Raw genomic sequence first — 24685 nt, forward strand, 5'->3', positions numbered from 1 at the left:
GCTCATCACGACAGTGTTACTGAGCTTGGCAAAGTGAAAAATAATGACTTTGTTTACTCATGTGTTCCCAGCTGGGGTACTGAGTTATCCAGGCTGCTGATGGTCATTCTCAGAGCCATTAAAATAGGCAGTTCAATAAACAAACCATCATCCCGAGAACCAGAGTATCAATACTGGCATAATCTGGTTATTAGCTACCTGGCAGTAGTCAGTATCCAGACCCCTGTACAAAGACTTATTCTGAAAAATGAGTATTTGCACCAAATTAAATAACCTATTTTGGATGAGCTTGCCTATACTTGGCCTTATCAAATGGAAATGAAAACTGAAACACAAAGCCTGGAAGAGGCTGTAGTTCTGGAACATTCCCCTCAGCTGCATGAACTGGTTTGGTTACTCGTGCAGTAAATATTTAGTGAGTACCCACAGTATATTAGGTCCTGGGGATATTTTAGTGACCTAAACTCAACACAGATATAGACTCAATTCTTGAGAACTTTGCCATTTTGTACAGAAGAGAGAAACTGAAATAATGATTACAGATATGATGAGAATTATAAAGGAAGAAAGAGGATCCTAAACTAATCTTGGCATTTAGGGATGGTTTCAAGGAAGTGGTACTTTGGACAAGTGATGAAAGAATTACAAAAATCATAGATGCGGAGAGGATGCAGGGGAGGGAAACTTTGAATATTATTATTATCTCATAAAATAACTTTTTCCATGGATGTGTATTGTTCTGGTTTACAACTGAAGGAAGTTAGGTTCTGGGAAATCATGTACAAAGGCCCTGAGGCAAAGTCGTATGAATAATGCCACTTGGAGCTGCAAGGAGCTACAGAGTCAAAGTCAGCATGACTACACTGTAGAAAGCCACGAGAGGGTTGGGGGTACAGTAGGACCTGGCAAGGTATCAGGGCCTGTTAAGCCTCAGGGATAATCTCGTAAAGCTCTCATCCTCACAAAGCAACGGAGGTCATATAGGGATACTAAGTAAAAGCAGACCCTAATTAGATGTGCATTTAAAAAGGCCACTCTGCCTGGTGGGGAGACTAAATGGGAGTAGATGCAGGAGGACTGGCTAAGAGGCATGGCAGTGCCCGGGCAAAGATGGTGGGCTGAACTAGATGGGATCAAGGGAAAGCCATGTACAGGTCGATGCACGGGTACTCCATCATTTCAGCCATGTCTGGCTCTTTGTAACCCTATAGACTGTAGCCTGCCAGGCTCCTCTATCCATGGGATTCTCCAAGCAAGAATACTGGTGTGGGTTCCCTTACCCTCCTGCAGGGGATCTTCCCAACCCAAGGATCAAATGTGCATCTCTTATGTCTCCTGCATTGGGAGGCAGGTTCTTTACCATTGAGCCACCTGGGAGGCACCATACAGGTGGATAGAAATGTTGAGATTCAGCAGAGGTGAAGGAGGTTGAGTTTGCAGGCTCAGAGAGTGATTAGACACGAGAGGAGAGGATGTAGTAGGTTATTCAGGAGGGCTCTTTTTTTAATCTGAGATAATAAAGCCCTGATAGTAATAATAGTTATTTCTTACTTAGTGTCTACTGTGGCCATTTTACAGAAGAGAAAACTGAGCCTGAGAGTAGGCAAGTACCTCCCAATAAATGGCTGAACTGAGATTTGAACCCAAGTCTAACTCAAGACAGTGCCCTGTCTACTTTAACATTGTAAATTTCATGCTTTGTTCAATTAGGTTTTTTTCTCAGTTGGCCAACTGAAACCCTAGCTTTCCCCCCTCCACTTAACACAGCTGTATGTGGAACTCCCACATTCTCATAATTCTCTTGCCTTTGACTATCAGTTATCAGTGCTCCTCCCAGATCTGGGCCATGCTGTATTTATCTGAGGATCCTTGCAAGTGTAGCAGACGCCAAAGAAGCCAACTCTGTGGAATCAGGCTTGTCTGGCAGCATTAAATATCACCTTCCTCTAATGAAAATGGAGTTTTTTGTTGGTTTTAATGAGCTCAGGGGGCCTTTATATCCCATCTCCTCCTAGAGGAAGTAACTGCATATGAGTGACCTTGATGTGAAGGAAATCACATCAAGGAGTTATCTGAAAGGCTACGAGGTGAGCCGGGGGTAACATCAACCACTGTACTAGCATTTCAGAATGGTTCTAGAAATGGGCTTGTCTCACTGACAGCTCGTCTGTGCCTCTCTGGACAGAGAACAATCATCTACCACTTGCTGAAAAAGTAAAGTAGTCCCGTATTAGGAGATTTCTTTCTCTTTTGAGCACCTGCTGTATACCAAGCATACATCATGATCTCTATGCTCATGGCACTCATGTTATAGAGGAAGTGACAAATAATAAATAAATAAATAACGTATATCATTAGAGACTGTGGAAAGTGCCATGAAGGATATAAACAGGATCACGACAGGTGATTAATTTGTGCAACTTTCTCATCTGATAAAATAAGAATGATGGTAGAATTTGCCTCTCAAGGCTGTTTCAGGATTAAGGTAGATGATGCATGATTTGTGCTTAGAATAGTGCCTTACACATGAGTTAGTTGAACATTTCGTCAGTGTTATTAGTGGCTAATATCTTTCTTATATAATAAGTGAGGGAGGCTGCATCCAATTAGAGCAGTCAGGGAGATACTCCTGGAGGAGATGGCTTTTAATCTGACATGTGGGACTTCCCTGGTGGTCCAGTGGCTAAGACTCTGGACTCCCAATGCAGCAGGCCCGGGTTTGATCCCTGGTCAGGGAACTAGATCCCACAGGTTGCCACTAAAGATCTTACAAGCTCTAACAAAGATCGAAGATCCTGTTGCTGCAACTAAGACTGGGTGCAGTCAAATTAATAAATATATTTTTTTTAATCTGACACATGAGAGAATGGGACAAGCATGTAAATAATAGGGGGAACAGAGACCAGAGATCAAAGAAGGAGTGCCTGATCTCTCCCCGAAGCAGAAAGGAGATCTGTGGTCAGTGGGGCCGGAGAAGGAAGCAGTGAGTTCAGGACCAAGAGGTAGGCACGACTCCAGCCAGGTGAAGAATTTGGATTTTGTTTTTCTAGCAAGGGAAGAGAGTGAATGCTTTATGCTTTAAAATCTCCCTCTGAGAGTCATGCAGAGAGTGAACTGTAAGGGTGAAAGCTGCAGGGCCAGGATGGAGCCTTGCCGGCTACACTGCTGGCAGGAGGCTGGAAGGCAGAGTAAAGACTGTGGGCGGGGTGGGGGGCGGCAATGCATTGGTTTCCCAGAGCTGCCAAAACAAGTTTCTACAAAGTGGATGTCTTAAAACAACAGAAATTTATTCTCTCACAGTTCTGGGGGTCAGAAGTCTGAAATCAAGGTTTTGGCAGGGTCCTGCTCCCTCTCAAATCTCTCAGAATCCTTCCTGGCATCTCCCAGCTTCTGGTGCTTGCCGGCAATCTTCGGTGTTCTCAGGCAGCAGATGAATCACTGCAATCCGTGCCATGGGGTTGCAAAGAGTCGGACACGACTTAGCGACTGAACAACAATCTCTGTCTTATCATATGATGTTCTCTCTCTTGGTCTCTAGGTCTTTGATCTCTTCATATAATGACACTAGTAATTGGATTTTGGGCTCTCTAATCCAGTAAGACCTCATCTTGATTTGCATTTTAAATACATCTGCAAGGTCCACACTCACAAGTACTGGGGTGTTAAGACTTTAACAGAACTTTTCTGAGGGACATAGTTCAACCCACAACAGGCAGAAGGGTCCTGACCTGCTACGCCTCCAAGAAGCTGTGCTGGAGAGAAGCCAAACTGGCCCAACTTCCCCAGCAAGAATAACCCTGGCCACACACAGAGCATCAGCATCTTCCACCCCTGTAATAGGGGTGTGAGTGCTCTTTAGTTATCCCTGGCTGCTCCTTCCAAATCAGCAGGCAGGTGGCACAGAGGAGGGAAGCCCTGCAGATAAGGAATGTTCCTTCTTATTCACCTATCTCCACCACACCTCTTCCGTTTGCAGGTTTAATCTTAAGTAAAACTATTAATTCATGATTCCTTTTCAGTGAGTCCCCAGTGACTTTAAACCATCTACAGACATAGGCGAATTTTCTTAGATTTGTGGAAAGAGGAGACCTGAGGTTTATCTCAGATGGTGCCCTTAGTGTGTGACCTTGAGCAAATCATATAACCTCCTGAGTTTCAGCTTCCTCTTCTATAAAATGAAGGCATTGTCCTGGTCTGGGGGTTCTCAACCTTGAGGATGTGTCAAAATCACCTGTGCTGCTAAAACACAGATTGCTGGGCCTTACCTCAGAGCATCTGATTCAGAAGGATTCTGGCAAAGCCTGAGAATTACAATTCTAGAAAGTTTCTAGACTTTATTGTTCTGCTGGTTGAGGAACCAATCAGAGAAATACTGTCCTAGATAATCTCTGAGATTTCTGCTGGTGATTCTATCCCATAATTCTACAAAAATCAAATTTTAATATAATCTGAGTAGGCAAAGTAAAATGTCTAAATTTAATTATCAAAATCTGGTTTTCCCAGTTTTATTGACATATAATAGGCAAATGAAATTGTATATATTTAAAGTACATAATGTGATGATTTGATATACATATATATTGTGAAGTGATTACCACATCCATTAATTAATTAACACCTCTATCACTCCACATTACATTTTGTGTGTGTAGGTGTGTGTGATGAGAAAGCTTAAAATCTACTCTCTTAGCAGATTTCAAATATACAATATCATGTTGTTAACTATAATCACCATACTGTTCATTAGATCCCGAGAACTTATTCATCTTATGAATAAAATCGCTACCTTTTGACCAGCATCTGCCCATTTCTCCCAGCTCCTGGCCACTGCCATTATACTCTCTTTTTCTATGGGTTCAATTTTTTTAGGTTCCAAATATGTAGGATCATCTAATATTTTTCTTTCTCTGGTTTAATTTACTTAGCATAATGTCCTCCAGGTTCATCCATGTTGTAGGTGGCAAAATTTCCTTCTTTCATGGCTGAATACTGTTTCATTGTGGGTTGAATATTTTTCTTTATTTATCATTTTTCTTTATTCATACACTCATTAATGGACACTTACAGTGTTTCCACATTTTGGCCACTATGAATAATGTGGCAGTCAACATTAAAGTGTAGGTATATGTCCAAAATACTGATTTTATTTCTTTCATATGTACATTGAGAAGTGGGACTGTGATATCAATGGTGGTTTTGTCTTTACAAAATCTGGTCTAAATATAAATGTATGTCCCAGTCACTGCTCACCTTATTTTTCACTTTGGATTTATCTCTCCTAACCTAAAGATGTTGATTAAAAGGCTCCTCTTTCTCTATATTCTCCGTACACATAGACTATGCACTTTCCTCTGCCTTGTGAGTCCTGCACCTACAAGACTCCTGCAGAAGTCAGCAGAGTGTTGACCTAGAGTTTAATAGAATCACCTACTCCTGGTAGAACTTATTTGGGGGTGGAAAAGGAGTCAAATAGATGGAATTAGAAATTTGAAAACTATGGCATAAATAAGACTATGAAAAGATCATCAATATCTTTATCCATTAGGAAAATGCAAATCAAAAACACAATGAAAATTCCAATGACAGAAATTCTAAACTTTGTATGGAACCACAAAAGACTGCAAATAACCAAAGCAATCTTGAGAAAGAAGAAGAACCAAGTGGAGGCATCACACTTCCTGATTTCAAACTATATTACAAAGATATAGTGATCAAATAGTATGATATTGGCATAAAAAAAGACACATATCAATGAAACAGACTAGAGAGCCCAGATATAAACCCATGCACTTATGATCAATTTATTTATAACAAAGGAGCTACTGAATATATAATATGTAGAGGACAGTCTCCTCAGTAAGCAGTGCTGGGAAAACTGGACAACCACATGCCAAAGAAAGAAAATGGACATTCACCATGTACAAAAATCAATTTAAAATGGATTAAAGACTTGAACATAAAACCTGAAACCATAAAATTCCTAGAAGAAAACATAGGTAGTAAGCTACTTGTCTGGAGAAGGCAACGGCACCCCACTCCAGTACTCTTGCCTGGAAAATCCCATGGACAGAGGAGCCTGGAAGGCTGCAGTCCATGGGGTCGCTGAGGGTAGGACATGACTGAGCGACTTCACTTTCACTTTTCAAAAACTTTCATACATTGGAGAAGGAAATGGCAACCCACTCCAGTGTTCTTGCCTGGAGAATGCCAGGGACTGGGGAGCCTGGTGGGCTGGCGTCTATGGGGTCGCACAGAGTCAGACACGACTGAAATGACTTAGCAGCAGCAAGCTACTTGTCATAAGTCTAGATGATAATATTTTTTTACTCCAACACCAAAAGCAAAAATAAACAAGTGGGACTCCATCAAACTGAAAAACTGCACAGCAAGGGAAACTATGAACAAAATGAAAAGGCAGACTTCCCTGGTGGTACAGTAGATGGACACCCACCTGCCAGTGCAAGTGACCTGCGTTCCATCCCTGCTCCAGGAAGCTTCCACATGCCTCAGAGCAACTAAGCCTGTGTGCCACAGCTACCGAGCCCAGGTGTTGCAGTTACTGAAGCCCAAGTACCTAGAGGTTGTGCTCTGCAACAAAATATGCCACCACAATGAAAAGCCTGCACACCATAACTAGACTGTAGCCCCCGCTCTCTGCAAATAGAGAAAGCCTGAGTAAGGCAATGAAGACCAAGCACAACCAAAAAAATAAATAAATAATTTTCTTAATGAAAAGACAACTTACTGAATGGGGGAAAATATTGGAAATCACATATCTAATAAGGGATTAATATCCAGAATATTTTTAAAAAACTCATACTACTCAATAGCCAAATCAAACAAATTATCCAGCTTAAAAATGGGCAGAGGTCATTATGCTGTACATTTTAAACTTATACAGTGCTATATGCCAATTATATCTCAATAAAACTGGAAGAAAAAATTAGTCAATGATCTCACAGACATTTCTCTGGAGAAGACATACATATAGCCAACACATATTGATACATGAAAAGGAGCTCAACATCACTGATCATGAGTTCAGTTCAGTTCACATGCTCAGTTGTGTCCAACTCCTGCAACACCAAGAACCGCAGCACATCAGGCCTCCCTGTCCATCACCAACTCCCAAAGTTCACCTAAACTGGTGTCCATTGAGTTGGTGATGCCATCCAATCATCTGATGCCCTGTCATCCCCTTCTCCTCCTGCCGTCAATCTTTCCCAGCATCAGGGTCTTTTCAACTGAGTCAGCTCTTCACATCAGGTGGCCAAAATATTGGCGATTAAGCTTCAACATCAGTCCTTCCAATGAATACTCAGGACTGATCTCCTTTAGGGTGGACTGGTTGGATCTCCTTGCAGTCCAAGGGACTCTCAAGAGTCTTCTCCAACACCACAGTTCAAAAGCATCAATTCTTTGGGACTCAGCCTTCTTCACAGTCCAACTCTCACATCCATACATGACCACTGGAAAAACCATAGCCTTGACTAGACAGACCTTTGTTGGCAAAGTAATGTCTCTGCTTTTTAATGTGCTGTCTAGGTTGGTCATAGTTATTCCAAGGAGTAAGCATCTTTTAATTTCATGGCTGCAGTCACCATCTGCAGTAATCTTGGAGCCCCCCAAAAATAGTCTGACACTGTTTCCCCATCTATTTCCCATGAAGTGATGGGACCAGATGCCATGATCTTCGTTTTCTGAATGTTGAGCTTTAAGCCAACTTTGCCACTCTCCTCTTTCACTTTCATCAAGAGGCTTTTTAGCTCCTCTTCACTTTCTGCCATAAGGGTGGTGTCATCTGCATATCTGAGGTGATTGATATTTCTCCAGGCAATCTTGATTCCAGCTTGTGCTTCTTCCAGCCCAGCGTTTCTCATGATGTACTCTGAGTATAAGTTAAATAAGCAGGGTGACAATATACAGCCTTGACATACTCCTTTTCCTATTTGGAACCAGTCTGTTGTTCCATGTCCAGTTCTAACTGTTGCTTCCTGACCTCCATACAGATTTCTCAAGAAATCAGGTCAGGTCATCTGGTATTCTCATTTCTTTCAGAATTGTCCCCAGTTTATTGTGATCCCCACAGTCAAAAGCTTTGGCATAGTCAATGAAGCAGAAATAGATGTTTTTCTGGAACTCTCTTGCTTTTTTGACGATCCAGCAGATGTTGCCAATTTGATCTCTGGATCCTCTGCATTCCTAAAACCAGCTTGAACATATGGAAGTTCAATAAGGTTCAAGTATTGCAGAAGCCTAGCTTGGAGAATTTTGAGCATTACTTTACTAGCATTTGAGATGAATGCAATTGTGCGGTAGTCTGAGCATTCTTTGGCATTGCCTTTCTTTGGGATTGGAATGAAAACTGACCTTTTCCAGTTCTGTGGCCACCACTGAGTTTTCCAAATTTGCTGGCATATTGAGTGCAGCACTTTCACAGCATCATCTTTCAGGATTTGAAATAGCTCCACTGGAATTCCATCACCTCCACTAGCTTTGTTTGTAGTGATTATCAGTTCAGTTCAGTTCAATTGCTCAGTCATGTCCTACTGTTTGTGACCCCATGAACTGCAGCACTCCAGGCCTCCCTGTCCATCACCAATGCTCGGAGTTCACTCAAACTCATGTCCATCGGGTCAGTGATTCCATCCAGCCATCTCATCCTCTGTTGTCCCCTTCTTCTCCTGCCCCCAATCTCTCCCAGCATCAGTCTTTTGCAATGAGTCAACTCTTTGCATGAGGTGGCCAAAGTATTGAAGTTTCAGCTTTAGCATCAGTCCTTCCAAAGAACACCCAGGACTGATCTCCTTCAGAATGGACTGGTTGGATATGCTTGCAGTCCAAGGGACTCTCAAGAGTCTTCTCCAACACCACAGTTCAAAAGCATCAATTTTTTGGGACTCAGCCTTCTTCACAGTCCAACTCTCACATCCATACATGACCACTGGGAAAACCATAGCCTTGACTAGACAGATCTTTGTTGGCAATGTAATATCTCTGCTTTTTAAGATGCTATCTAGGTTGGTGATAACTTTTCTTCCAAGGAGTAAGCATCTTTTAATTTCATGGCTGCAATCACCATCCGCAGTGATTTTGGAGCCCCCCAAAATAAAGTCTGACACTGTTTCCCCATCTATTTCCCATGAAGTGATGGCACCAGGTGCCATGATCTTCGTTTTCTGAATGTTGAGCTTTAAGCCAACTTTGTCACTCTCCTCTTTTACTTTCATCAAGAGGCTTTTGATTTCCTCTTCACTTTCTGCCATAAAGGTGGTGTCATCTGCATATCTGAGGTGATTGATATTTCTCCCAGCAATCTTGATTCCAGCTTGTGCTTCTTCCAGCCCAGTGTTTCTCATGATGTACTCTGAGTATAAGTTAAATAAGCAGGGTGACAATATACAGCCTTGATGTACTCCTTTTCCTGTTTGGAACCAGTCTGTTGTTCCATGTCCAGTTCTAACTGTTGCTCCCTGACCTGCATATAGGTTTCTCAAGAGGCAAGTCAGATGGTCTGGTATTCCCATCTCTTTCAGAATTGTCCACAGTTTATTGTGATCCCCACAGTCAAAAGCTTTGGCATAGTCAATAAAGCAGAAATAGATGTTTTTCTGGAACTCTCTTGCTTTTTCAATGATCCAGCAGATGTTGCCAATTTGATCTCTGGATCCTCTGCCTTTCTAAAACCAGCTTGAACATATGGAAGTTCAATAAGGTTCAAGTATTGCAGAAGCCTAGCTTGGAGAATTTTGAGCATTACTTTACTAGCATGTGAGATGAGTGCAATTGTGCGGTAGTCTGAGCATTCTTTGGCATTGCCTTTCTTTGGGATTGGAATGAAAACTGACCTTTTCCAGTTCTGTGGCCACTGCTGAGTTTTCCAAATTTGCTGGCATATTGAGTGCAGCACTTTCACAGCATCATCTTTCAGGATTTGAAATAGCTCCACTGGAATTCCACCACCTCCACTAGCTTTGTTCGTAGTCATGCTTCCTAAGGCCCACTTGACTTCACATTCCAGGATGTCTAGCTCTAGGTGAGTGATCACACCATCGTGATTATCTGGGTCGTGAAGATCTTTTTTGTACAGTTCTGTGTAGTCTTGCCACCTCATCTTAAACATCAGGGAAATACAAATCAAAATCACAATTAGATATCACCTCATACCTGTAAGAAGGATTGTTATCAATAAGATGAAAAATAACATGTATTGGCAGAGATGTGCATCTCTTTAGGATCATGGGACTGTTCTTAAACTAGATCATGGTGATGGTAAATATTCTTAAAATCATTGAACTTACAGTTAAAAGGAATGAATTTTATGGTATGTACATTATGTATAAATAAAGTTGTCTAAAGGCATTTAAGTAATAGAATGCAATTCCATTAAAATTAAAAAAGAAACTAATGGGATTTCCTGGGCCTCTCTTTGAAGGTCACCTAATGCTGAAAGTTGTTATGACATGTGCAGGAGAATTCAAATACTTCTTTAGAAAATATCAACCTATTTACCCAGACCAGAAAATATTAGACTGGTTACTAGTTGGTAGAATGGTGACACTTACATACATTAAGCACATTTGTTTCATATTCTTGATGTACCAGGCACTGTGGTAAGTGCTATATGCTTTATCCTTCAGTCATTCATTCAAAAATATTTATTGAACTTACTTTTTATGCTCAGCATTGTTCTTGATGCTGAAGACACAGTATGAGTAAGACAAAGTCCCGCATTTCTTGGAGCTTACATTCTAGTAAGGGAGAAAGACATAAACATGTAAACACACAAGCCATAATACAGATTACTTTAGGTGGTAATGTATGAGTTTAAAAATAAGCCTGGATAATGGAGAGAGTCGCAGAAGATGGCAAAGGAGGACAGTGGAAACTGAGGGCTCAGGGAAGGTCTCTGGCAAAGGAGGGGGTAGACTGAAGTAACATTTGAAGGATATAAAAGTGTCATCATCCAAGGACCTGGAGAAGAGTGTCCTGGGTGGGGAAATAGCTAATATAAATCACATCGGGTCATAGGAAATGGAGAGATGGCAGTGTAATTAACAGAAAGCAGAACAAAGTAGAGGCACCACACTCCCTGATTTCAACTATATTGCAAAGCCATAGTAGTCAAACAGTGTGGTATTGGCGTCATCTTGGACAGAACTCTCTGTTAATTACATATTAAAAGTCATCCCAGAAGCTTTGTGGATATGGGAACATGGAAGAGGGAAAGAATGAGGAAAGTAAAGAATTAAGAGTTTGCGGCAGGAGCTAAAGAGAGATGATGGTGGCTTTGATGAAGAGGTGGTGAGAAGCGCTAGTATCTGGGCCATCTTAGGACAGATCCAATAGGGTTGGATGCTCTGTACAGGGTGGAGTAAGAGGTGTTGAGAATGATCCTTGAATTTTACCTTGAGCAACAAGGTGAAAGGCACACCATTAACTGAAAGGGCAAACTTCTTTGAGATTGACTCTACTATATTCTGATCATGGATGAAGAAACTGGGGCTCGGAGAAGCTAAGCCACTTTGCCCCAGGTTATCCACCTAAGTAATGGGAGAAGCAGGTTCAAAGCCAGTGACTCCAAAGACCATATTTTGTTTCTGTTTATTTATTCATTTTGGGGGGCTGTGCTGGGTCTTCACGGCTGTGCCAGGATTTCTCTAGTTGCGGCAGTCAGGAGCTACTCTCCAGTTGCCGTGTGTGGGCTTCTCGTTGTGCTGGCTTCTCTTGTTGCAGAGCACAGGCTCTAGGGTGCACAGGCTTAGTTGCTCTGCAACATGTGGGATCTTCCCAGACCAGGAATCGAACCCATGTTCCCTACATTAGCAGCTGGATTCTTAACCACTGGACCACCAGGGAAGTCCCAAAGGCCATATTCTAAACACTGTTTAGTACTAACTCCTGCCCAAAGTGTTCCTTCCTCCTCAGCCAGACAGTGGACAGAAATCATGGAAAGTAGCATTGGGTGGCTAGAGGAGGGCTTCTTGGCTAATGGGTGGGCATGTCATTGAACAAAAGGGAGAGGAGCAACTTGAAGGAGTAACATTTTTCCAGTGAATCATATTAAATAACCAGAGTGCCTTATACCCAGTGTCAGGCTAAACAGAGATTGACAGGTAATAACAGCCCAGTAATTACAGGAAAACCTCAGCTTGAAAAGTGCAGAGATTCTTGAAATACCTGAAGCCATTTAATATATCTTATGTTTGCTCCCGACCAAGAGTCAGCTCCCAAAGCAAGACTGGTCTCATTACCAAACTAATGGACATCATGTTCTGAGGTGCCTTTCTTTCTGCCAAATAAATCAGAATTTTTAAAACTGAAGCCCAAGATAGCCATGCTGCAAATGTTTGCAAGGATATCACTGAGTGTTTCAGGTGTCAAGTTTAATTTGACTTGGCCCGGTCTGTTCTTTTAAGACAGGCTCAGGAGGCATCAGCTGGGTCATGGGGAGAATTCCTTCTGCTCTTGCTCTTTGAGCTGTGACAGAAATCAAACCTTGATTTCCTGAACATACTTTCTCAAGCAAGAATTGCCCCTGTCACTGTGGCCCAAAGGAGTAAGTTGTGATGAAAGTTGTCATTCTCCCCTATTCCCTGATTGTAGGGTTGTTGGTTTTTTTTTTTCCCCAGGAGTAGGGGATGGAGAGAGAAGTTCATTCACACTTTCATGAGCCCCCAGTAAGTGGCAGCCACTGTCCTAGGAAGTGAAAGTGAAAGTCGCTCAGTCATGTCCAACTCTGTGACCCCAAGGGAGTTCTCTAGGCCAGAATACTGGAGTGGGTAGCCGGTCCTTTCTCCAGGGGATCTCCCCAACCCAGGGAAGTCGGCTGATGCCAAATCTTTATATTATCAAAAAGCATAAGTGATAGCAAAAATAAAATGATAAACTTGTGTGTACCCACGTCTGTGTGTGTGTGCATGTGTGTGTGTGATATGTGCACACTCCTTCAGCTGTTCCCCGCACACTCCTGTGCACCGCACTCCTAGGGCCTGAGCATCAGCGGCCTGGACAAAGGGAAACTCCTCCGTGCCTTGCAGACTTTCCTCAGCACTTTTCACCGTGCAATAGCTCTAATGACCTTGGAATCGAGCTCTTACTGGGGATTAATAACTGGCTGGGTTTAATGGCCCTTACTGTGTCCTGGGCCATTTTCCCAGTCAGCCATTAATTCCAAGCAGTGCCCTGGGCTCTGGCCATGATGACTCCCTGGGCCAAGTGGTTGCCTTCAGGCAAACAGCCCAGCCTCCTTTTCTGCAGACAGAGCTTCCACTGCGCTCTCCCCTGCTTCTCTCCATAGCATTGGTACCTAGGGCTGCAGGCAAATTGTTGGTTAAGGCATCACATGACGTCTTCTTTTTATGTGTGTAGGTTTTCTCAGAGGACAGAATCGTAGAGGCTGGGTTTTATTCACTCACTTATCAACTCATCTGTCTATTCAGTAGCAATTGAGTGTTTTTTAATGGATCAGGAAGCAAGAGAGATTTTGGAGTGACCTAATATGGGTGCTCACGTTTCCTACCAGGGTCAGGACACCTCACCAAATGGGGCTTTAAGGAAAATGTCCCCGAGACTCAGGGAGGCTGAATACTGTGAGAAGAAAGAAAGAAAATGATGGGGCTGCAGTGCGTTCACAGGGAGCCACTACGCCTCTTGCATCCTTGGTGCAGGTTTACCTCCCAGGTGTGCCAGCACAGCTCCAAGTTCACTTTCCCAAACTCCTCGGTGTGACTCATCAACTCAGCATCTGGGTGCTTAAGTGAAGACTGTCAATACTCCATCAGGAATCTTAACTCACAAAGGCATGAATATATCCACCTGTTTCATTAAGACACTCAGGATGGTCATGGTCCTGCGACGTGGAGGAGCAAGGCTGTCTCAGAGGAGTTACATTTCAAGAACCTGGGTCCCAAAATCTGTATAGTCATTCCACCTCCCAAGATATCCTTAGTCCCTCTGAATGCAGGAAAGAGACTTCATTTCCTCCTTTGGAAGGGATTCAGCCTTTGGTACATGCTGTCAACTGCAGGAAGTGTAACATTATGTTTAGAACAGTTACTGGCATTTTATTGGCTCCACTTACTGAAAGGCACTTAAGGCATAATTCAGACATCGATTTTTCTGCATTGTTTGGTGCATCTGAGCAACACAAAGAGAGGGTGCTGGTGTCCAAGGTAATCAATATACCTCAGAGCTCAGGCAGGTGGGCATGAGGGAGGGCTTTCTGGGACAGGGTGGTCCCCAGTGTGTTCTGATGGTGCCCAGGTATCACAGAGGGTCTGTATGGCACAGTCAGGAACATTGACCTTCCCTAAAAGGGTCTTCATCTGGCCTCACGTGGGCATAGGAGAAAGAGAGAGAAGTCCTTGGAATCTTCAGAGGGATTACCAGTTTCACCCATCAAGCAGCTTGTGCTCTGAGAACCACAGTAGAATAATTCATTACAGGGAAAGAGATGCTGGGAACTTCCTTTAGCATTTTTCCCCAGTAAAAATTAGCACAATATCTAGAAATTATAGATCAGACTGGAAAAGTCAGGATTAATACTTCTAGGTGAGTCTGATAAGAAAAAGCAAGTTCCAATGGCCTTGGGGTCCAGTGGAATGAAATCTTACAAAGTGACCTTATCAAGCAAATGGACTGAGTTACACTGTACCTCAGGGGTATATTAAGTGCTCAATGAATGTCTTTTAAATGAATGAACGAATGAATGTCATCTGGCTATTAGCATCTTAGTTGGCCCTCTCTTTGTTTTACGAGTGTGAAAGTTAAGTACCTGATTCGCAGTAAAGTCTGCTTTAGACCCTGGGTCCCCTGACCCTAATCATCATTTGGTAACGTGCTATTTGCAGATGCCCCAGTCATCTTCGTAGAAATGTCTTAAGTGGGCTTCTACATGAGTAGAAATTTCCCAGGATATAAAACTTTTGATGCTAAAACCCAAATAACCCCTAATAAACCGGGTTGTTTTTCCACTCCTCAATATTCTCATTAGTAAAATAGGGGTGATGATGTATCTTTCTTATAGGGTTATTTGAAGAATTAATGCAATTATATAAAAAGCTCATAACAGTGCCTGGCACATAGAGGACATCCAGAAATATTAACTAATATTAATATTAGTTCACTCTTTCCTTTATGCCCCCCTCTCTGCTCTGCTCCAAACAGCCCCCTTTACTAACACTGAGGTGCAGCCCTGCAATGTGTCATATTTATTGCGCATCTTTACTGACCCGCTGCCCGCTACTAAAGTATAAACTGAAGGATTCTGTTTTTCCATTCCATTTGCATTCTTACTGCCCTGCACAGTGCATGTCACCTAAGAGCAGTGAAACTGAAAGTCACTCAGTCGTGTCCGACTCTCTGTGACTCTGCAGACTGTAGCCTGCCAGCCTCCTCTGTCCATGGGGATTCTCCAGACAAGAATACTGGCGCTGTGGCCATTCCCTTCTCCAGGGGATCTTCCCAACCCAGGGATTGAACCTGGGTCTCTTGCATTGCAGGCAGATTCTTTACTGTCTGAGCCACCAGGGAAGCCTCACCTGAGAGTAATTTGATGTCAAATGAATGATGAGAATTTGCAGTGGTAGAATTGCCATTTCATAAGCCCATGTGTCAATGATTGACTCCGGGTGATCAGTACATACTGACTTGGTATGGACCTACTCTGCTCTCCACTACGCCTGATAATCCCTGAATCAGCCATCACTTAATGAATGACACTGTGCCTGGTCCTATAGTAAGGACCGGGTTGAACTGCATGCAATTTCTATTAATAATTTTGTAGGTCAAATATTGGCAATTTCATATGACTCAAGCTTATACTATGTGTTCCAGCAAAGTGGAATGGTGCATCAATTATCCCCAGTTAAAGATGAGAAAACTGAGACTTGTGGAGGTTAGCGAAAGGGCAAGGTCCCAAAGCTAACAGGTGGTAGGGCCGAGTCTGGGTGCCCTGTGCCACTCTGCAGTGAGGGAAGGTGGCCGCCCTTGGGTGCTCTTTGTCTGATTCTGAAGACAGAGCCATGGCTCAAGAAACTTCCAGAGTAAAGATACAACTGCTGAACACATGCAGCACAAAATTGGAACCAATTTCCTGGGACTGTGCAAGGAATGGACCGAGTGTGTCCAGTTCAAAGTTAACAGGGAAGGAGGACAGAGTCTCTGGGGAAAATATAATAGAGCAACTGTCCTTCAGAACAGTCTTGACTATCAGTTTCTTGTGCACTTGTTGGCCTTGGCCTCAGGCCCTAATTACATTATCTTCAAACAGCAACTGAGATATTTCTCGTTAAACATGACCAGGGAAATGTATAATATGGAGGAACATTGCTGTTCAGAAAACACATCAGGGGTTCAGGGTGTTGAAGCGAGCCCTGTCCTTGGTGTTGCCCTGGTGGTGACTGCAGGCCCAGGGCTCCCACAGGGCATGCGTGCACTCGATGAACTTAAGGCTTTCCTCTCATTTCTGAAGGTGGACCAACTCAGTTTCTCACTCTCTCCCTTTAAAATGGGAGAAAGAATCCTAACTGTCATTTCAAAATTATGGCATCTGAAGGGTTACAATTTGCATGTCTTTTCTCCCATGATTTTTAGACGATGCTTATTTAGGAGAAATATATTTGTACAGCATCCAAGAACACTGATATATGCTTAACTTCCAATCAGGTGAGTCAAGAGCATCAAAACCAGTGTCAGAGCACATTGTAGTATATAGTCTTTTCTTCAACTTAGGGGTAACTTTGGATTCAGAAAGACCTGAATTTGAAAGCATGACTTCATTACTTGCTAGTTATGTATCTGAGCATTTTTTTTTTAATGGCTCTGAGCCTTGGGGTATCATTATCTGTAAAATGGCAGTCACAGCAAGCTTGTTACATTGATAGGACAGTCTGATATGTTAATATCAGTGAAGCCCAGACCCCCATGTTTGACAGGTCACTGCTGGCTCTTTTCCTGATGTCCAGTGCTCCCTGACACCAGTCTGATGAGGTAATAGCATCAGGGGTATATTTTGGCAAAAGAGGGAGGAGAAAACAGAGAGGCAGCCCTCAGATGCAGGGAAGTGACCTGCTGATGCCGAGAGCATTGCCCACTGATGGAGTCCTCCCTCTCCTTCCAGCCCCTGAAAATGCACTGCAGGGACTGCGCCCTGGTGACGAGCTCCGGGCAGCTGCTGCGAAGCAGGCAAGGCGCCCAGATTGACGGGACTGAATGTGTCATTCGCATGAACGACGCCCCCACGCGTGGCTACGGGCGGGACGTGGGCAACCGCACCAGCCTGCGGGTCATCGCGCATTCCAGCATTCAGCGGATCCTCCGCAACCGCCACGACCTGCTCAACGTCAGCCAGGGCACCGTATTCATCTTCTGGGGCCCCAGCAGCTACATGCGTCGCGACGGCAAGGGCCAGGTCTACAACAACCTGCAGCTGCTGAGCCAGGTGCTGCCCCGGCTGAAGGCCTTCATGATCACGCGCCGCAAGATGCTGCAGTTCGACGAGCTCTTCAAGCGCGAGACCGGCAAAGACAGGTACGGAGGCGAGGGCAAGAGGCGGCACGCGGGCGGGCTAGGGCGAGCAAACGCTCTCCCTGGCTGGCCAGCTCACCAAGAGCGAAGCTTGTTTTTTTAAATGCTAATGTCAGATAAGCTTCTTTTTCTTTAAATTTTTAATCATTTTTTTTAAATTGAAGTATACTTCATTTACAATGTTGTAGTTTCAGGTGTATAGCAAAGCAATTCAGTTATATGTGTCCTCACTCCTGTCTGACTCTTCACAACCCCAGGGACTGTAGCACTGAGGTTCCACTGTCCATGGGATTTTCCAGGCGAGAATACTGGAGTGGGGAGCCATTTCCTACTCCAGGGGATCTTCCTGACCCAGGGATTGAACCCACGCTCTCAAGCCTCCTGCCTTGGTAGGCAGATTTTTTACCACAGAGCCATCTGGGAAGCCCAATTCAGTTTTGTGTATATATGTGTATATATATATATAGAGAGAGAGAGAACATATATATGTATGTATATGGAGTATTATATGTTTGTGTGTATATATATATATGGAGAACTATATATAATTTTATATATATATTATATGTATGCTGCTGCTGCTGCTAAGTCGCTTCAGTCGTGTCCGACCCTGTGCGACCCCATAGATGGAAGCCCACCAGGCTCCCCCATCCCCAGGATTCTCCAGGCAAGAACACTGGAGTGGGTTGCCATTTCCTTCCCCAGTACATGAAAGTGAAAAGTGAAAGTGAAGTTGCTCAGTCATATCCGACTCCTAGCGACCCCATGGACTGCAGCCCACCAGGCTCCTCCACCCATGGGATTTTCCAAGCAAGAGTACTGGAGTGGGGTGCCATTGCCTTCTTGTCACAGTTGCTGCTGCTGCTGCTGCTAAGTCGCTTCAGCCGTGTCCGACTCTGTGCAACCCCATAGACGGCAGCCCACCAGGCTCCCCGGTCCCTGGGATTCTCCAGGCAAGAACACTGGAGTGGGTTGCCATTTTTATACTTCTGTGTAATATAAACTTTCTCAGATTCTTTTCTGTTATAGGTTGTTACAAGATATTGAATATAGTTCCCTGTGCGGTAGTGTAAGTCCTTGTTGTTTATATGTTTTATATAGAGGAGTGGTTAATTCCAAACTCCTAATTTATCTCTTTCCCTCACTACACCTTTTGGTAGTTTTTATTCTAAATCTGTGAGTCTGTCTCTGTTTTGTAAATAAGTTTATTCATACAGTTTTTTTTTAAATTCCACATGAAAATGATATCATATGATATTTGTCTTTCTCTGATTTACTTTACTTAATATGACAAGCTCTAGGTCCACCCATGTTGCTGCCAATGGAATTATTTATTCTTTCTAAAAGCTCTTGCTTAAGGCTTTTTGTTATGGCCCTGCCGCTCATGCTGTGGACAGAGTTCATCTGGGTAGGGTCCTCCTGGAGATTGGACTGTTTAAGTTGAATTTATAGGCAAAGTGAAGAGAGTATTTACGTGGATAATTCAGGGCCATATCCCTTCTTTGGAAGAAGAGGTGACACTGCTGCTGGCTTACATTGGTAGTGAGTGCAAGATAATAGGTTTCTTGCATTTTATTTCCTCATGTGAACACTAACCAAAAAGAATACATAGGGTTGTTTTTCTCTTCAAAGGCAAATATGTATTCAGTCAACAGATATTTATTAGTGCCTGCTATTTCACTGCACCTGATATGGGAAATACATATAGTCAAAAATAAGGCAGAGGTAGAACCTGCCCTCCAAGAATATAGTCTTCTAGGGTGGGCAGATATTCACCAAGTAGTGGCCAAAGTGCTAGGTCTTGTGAGGGGAAGAAAATGGTCCTCTGACCTGTGGGACCGGGAGATGGGCTGTAGTCTAGGGCAAGGCTTACCAAACTGTTAGTTACAGATCCGTGATGGAACACGAAATGCATGCAGTGAGTCACTATAAGATTTTTTTAATATAATAGAAAGAATGGAATAGATGTAATAAAAGACAATTTCAGCATTCATTCCCCACAGTAAGTAAGGAAAAGTATTATTTCATGAAATAAAATTTGTTTCCGTTTTACACATAAAAATATACATATACAGAGACGTCTTTTTGATGTGATAAAATCATTCTAGAAGTAGATAGGGATGATGATGGCATAACTGTGAATATACTAAAAAGCACTAAATTACGTGCTTTAGAAAACTATGAAGTGAAAACCACGTATAATACGTGTGAGCACATACTCTCAATCACGATGTAAAATGTATTTCTTACTATAAGCCCACATCTTTTGAAAAGCACTGGTCTAGAAGATGAGGATCTGCTGGAAAGATTTTCTCCCAAAGATGTATTTAAGCAGAGGCCAAGGTCAATAAGTATTTATCCAGGTAGAGAAGAACCTGAGAAGCAGAGAGAAAAGTGCCCTTATGGGTATGAGAAGGTGAGAAGTGAGAAGACTTGCAGGGGGTTGGAGAAGAGTCCCGGTGACTGTGGGCAGGAGGGCTGGTGGTGAGGTGGCATGGTGGGCATCTGGAGAGTAGGCAGAGACAAAGGGTGAGGAATCGGCTAAATCTCAGTGAAGAAAAAGACAGTTACAGGTATCGAAAGGAATAATGCGGTGTACACAGTGAACAGTGCGGTGTCCAAATACACAGCTCTGGGTTGGAATTTTGACTCTGTCCCTCACTAGTTGCATAGTCTAGGACAAAATAGCTAACCTTTTAGTAACTTCACATGTGAAAAGCACACAGTGACTAGGCTTCATAGGACTGGTCTAATGATTAAATTTTACTCATTTCCTCAATTCTAAAAATGTACTTTTATAATTAATACACATTTAATGATATAACTTACCCCTTTCCTAACAAAAACCGTTCTTGAGCCAATTTCTGGTAAATAAAGAATTTGTTGTTGTTCAGTCATTAAGTCATGTTCAGCTGTTTGTGACCCAATGGACTGCAGCACACCAGGCTTCCCTGTCCTCCACTATCTCCCGGAGTTTGCTCAAGTTCATGTAAATTGAGTCAATGATGCTATCCAACCATCTCATCCTCTGCCACCCTCTTTTCCTTTTGCCTTCAATCTTGCCCAGCATCAGGGTCTTTTCCAATGAGTCAGCTCTTCGCATCAGGTGGCCAAAGTATTGGAGTTTCAGCTTCAACATCAGTCCTTTTTTTATGGTCCAACTCTCAAATCCGTATATGACTACTGGAAAAACCATAGCTTTGACTATATGGACCTTTGTTGGCAAAGTGATGTCTTTGATTTTTAATACATTGTCTAGGTTTGTCATAGCTTTCCTTCCAGGAAGCAAGTGTCTTCTAATTTCATGGCTGCACTCACCACCCTCAGTGATTTTGGAGCCCAAGAAATAAAGAATAGGGAGTACTAAATCCTTTGGGCTAGCTTAAGCAACTCATTATGGAGAACAGTCTTAAAGAAAGAACAGAGCTCACTATCCCCAAATTCTTTGTTGGGAAGAGCTTTCTTTTTAAATCCTGGAAATCTTTGTGATCATTGGAGGGCTGGTCAGGCAAGAGTAAGTATGATTTCTGATGGAATGAGAAGAGTGGGATCCAGCTGCTGGCACTGTGGCCTCCTTCCATGGAGGTCCAGGTGACTAATTCCATGGTTAGCCCAGTCAGTAGATCACACAGGGGATCTTGTCATCATCACATACTGTCACGAAATCCAGTCATTCATTGTCTTTTAAAAACCACAAATAAGACAGACTGTTGCTCATTTGTATGAGTTCTTTAACCAAAAGAGCATTTTATAAGAGAAGGAGAATGAAGGAAGTTATTTACAGTTTCAATTTTTGTGTTTGGAAAATTCAAAATAAGTAAAAACACTCTTTTCAATAGAAAACACTTCTCTTTTGAGTTTAATGGTTGTTTGCTAGATTTAAGTGTTCCTGAAACACTGCTGCAGTGGTAGCTATATCAAATAATTACGCATTGCTCTGGATCTTCTTGGGGTTTCCCACGTGGTGCTAGAGGTAAAGAACCTTCCTGCCAATGCTGGAGACATACAAGAGACACACAAGACACACGGGTTCAATCCTGCGTCGAAGGATTGGGTCGGAGGATTCCCTGCAGGAGATCATGGCAACCCACTCCAGAATTCTTGCCTGGAGAATCTCATGGACAGAAAAGCCTGGTGGGCTGTAGACCATAGAGTTGCAAATAGTCAAACGTGACTGAAGCAACTTAGCCTGCACATATGCTGGATCTTCTTAAGGGATTAAGTTGATGACTTCGAGATTAGTCATTCCATCCTGATTCTCCTCAGACCTCTAGGAAACAATCTCACATAAAGACATAACCCACTCACCAAATTCATTAAATTCTGACCAGTGAAAACCTTTTTGGCAGTATGCAAGAAGTAAGGGTTTTAGAAAAGGCAGAGGAACCAGAGATCAAATTGCCAACATCCGCTGGATCATCAAAAAAGCAAGAGAGTTCCAGAAAAACATCTATTTCTGCTTTATTGATTATGCCAAAGCCTTTGACTTGTGTGGCTCACGATAAACTGTGGACAATTCTGAAAGAGATGGGAATACCAGGCCACCTGACCTGCCTCTTGAGAAATCTGTATGCAGGTCAGGAAGCAACAGTTAAAACTGGACATGGAACAGACTGGTTCCAAATAGGAAAAGGAGTACATCAAGGCTGTATATTGTCACCCTGCTTATTTAACTTCTATGCAGAGTACATCATGAGAAACACTGGACTGGAAGAAACACAAGCTGGAATCAAGATTGCTGGGAGAAATATCAATCACCTCAGATATGCAGATGACACCACCCTTATGGTAGAAAGTGAAGAGGAACTAAAAAGCCTCTTGATGAAAGTAAAAGAGGAGAGTGACAAAGTTGGTTTAAAGCTCAACACTCAGAAAACGAAGATCATGGCATCCGGTCCCATCACTCCATGGGAAATAGATGGAGAAACAGTGGAAACAGTGTCAGACTTTATTTTGGGGGGCTCCAAAATCACTGCAGATGGTGATTGCAGCCATGAAATTAAAAGACGCTTACTCCTTGGAAGAAAAGTTATGACCAACCTAGATAGCGTATTCAAAAGCAGAGACATTGCTTTGCTGACTAAGGTCCGTCTAGTCAAGGCTATCGTTTTTCCTGTGGTCATGTCTGGATGTGAGAGTTGGACTGTGAAGAAAGCTGAGTGCTGAAGAACTGATGCTTTTGAACTGTGGTGTTGGAGAAGACTCTTGAGAGTCCCTTGGACTGCGAGGAGATCCAACCAGTCCATTCTGAAGGAGATCAGCCCTGGGATTTCTTTGGAAGGACTGATGCTAAAGCTGAAACTCCAGTACTTTGGCCACCTCATGCGAAGAGTTGACTCATTGGAAAAGACTTTGATGCTGGGAGGGATTGGGGGCAGGAGGAGAAGGGGACGACCGAGGATGAGATGGCTGGATGTCATCACTGACTCGATGGACATGAGTCTGAGTGAACTCCGGGAGTTGGTGATGGACAGAGAGGCCTGGCGTGCTGTGATTCATGGGGTTTCAAAGAGTAGGACATGACTGAGCAACTGAACTGAACTGAACTGAACTGAACTGAAAGGTTTTCCAGGTGGCTCAGTGGTTAAGAATCCACCTGCCAACGCAGGAGACACAGGTTTGATCCCTGATCTGGGAAGAAGAGCAACTAAGCCTGTGTGCCACAGTTACTGAGCCTGGGCTATAGAGCCTGGGAACTGAAACTACTGAGCCCACACACAGGTCGCAACAACTGAGCACATGCTCTGCAACGAAAGAAGTCATAGCAATGAGAAGCCCAAGCACCACAATTAGAGAGTAGCCCCTGCTCTCTCCAACTAGAGAAAAGCCTGTGCAGCCACAAAGACCCTCAGAGCCTAAAATAAATAAAAAATAAATAAATTTTTTTAAGTATACTTAAATAAAAGAAGCTGATCTTGTACTGACTCAATATTCTTATGTGTCCGTATTCTTAATTTGTAGTATACCCCAAGCTGAAAGAACAAAGTCAGAAACAGCCCTTCAGGGCAAAACTGTTTCTGTAAACTAAAACACAAAACATTTAGTGTCTAACAGTATTGCCTGTATTATGCTTTTTTTGAAACCTAACACAGTAGGATGGATTAAAGATACACTTAGTATGGAATATCTGATTTTGCACATCTCATGATCCAGACATTCATTTCAGGCTAATATTTTGAAGAAATGGGATAATTCAGTAGATTCTGATTTATGGAAGTTTCACCCTACTTAAAAGTAAAGAAAAAAGTGGCTCAGAAACAATCTGCAATTAAGAAGCATGACAAATGACATAGATGGCCAAGCGGTATTCTTTGATATTAGAAAGTAACTATACTTGAAAATAACTTTATAATTGAATAAGGGTACATTAGGAAAATATGATTCAGAACCAATATTATAGTAATTAGATAAAAGAAGCATAAATGAAATAACTGCAGGAAGAATATTTCCATAGAGATTATAAATGAGATTCTGGTGGAGCAGAAAGGCCTTTAATTGTAATTTAGTGTGCACTATAGAATTATCAGCTCCGTGTGTTACTTCATCATATAAAAGAATATCTGATCATTTTCCCTAATAAGCACATGACAGCTCTTCATATTCCTTCATTACAGCTGATTAAGTGTAAAAACAGTAGATATTCCTTTGCTGGAAAAAGAGTTTGAATCATTTTGGACAGACAGTGCAGGGCAGCTGAATGTCTGTAGCATGTGATCTTTTCCAAAAGGCTATTATTTTGCAGGTCTGGGGAATTTTAAGTGGCACTTTAAAGAAATCTTCATCTTGGTTTCTTTAGTCCTCCATTTTGTATTCTCCCCATTTTTACCCATTAAACCTTTTACTGTAGAGTCCCATCTTCCTATATTTCAGACTGTGGCTTGTGATTTCTACTACATCATACAAAAGAAAGCCAAAATTGTGGGGAAGTTTCTGCCACTGGGAAAAAGCCCTCTTGGTGTTTCCTACAACCTGAAATCATAGAGACACAGGTGTGATTCCTGGATCAGGAATCTGTGGATATCAATAAGCTGTCATTCTCTTCCTGGGCCCCACATTCTCCTGCTTATTCACTGACCTAGTTTAAGTCTAGAACAATTGGCCATCTCAAGGTCACAGCCTTGGTGAAGACGAGGCATGGCACGGCCTTCCCTTCCTC

General features: G+C 42.7%; 1 protein-coding gene across 1 annotated transcript in view; it reads left to right on the forward strand.

Moving 5' to 3' along the window:
* Nucleotides 1-24685, forward strand: part of ST6GALNAC5 (ST6 N-acetylgalactosaminide alpha-2,6-sialyltransferase 5) — a 220137-nt gene that overhangs the window by 177223 nt on the left and 18229 nt on the right. Inside the window, exon 3 of the mRNA XM_069594914.1 lies at nt 17123-17532. Coding sequence (XP_069451015.1) covers nt 17123-17532 — 410 coding nt within the window. The remainder of the gene's footprint in view (nt 1-17122; nt 17533-24685) is intronic.

The sequence above is a fragment of the Ovis canadensis genome, chromosome 1 (assembly GCF_042477335.2).
Source record: "Ovis canadensis isolate MfBH-ARS-UI-01 breed Bighorn chromosome 1, ARS-UI_OviCan_v2, whole genome shotgun sequence".
NCBI lineage: Eukaryota > Metazoa > Chordata > Mammalia > Artiodactyla > Bovidae > Ovis > Ovis canadensis.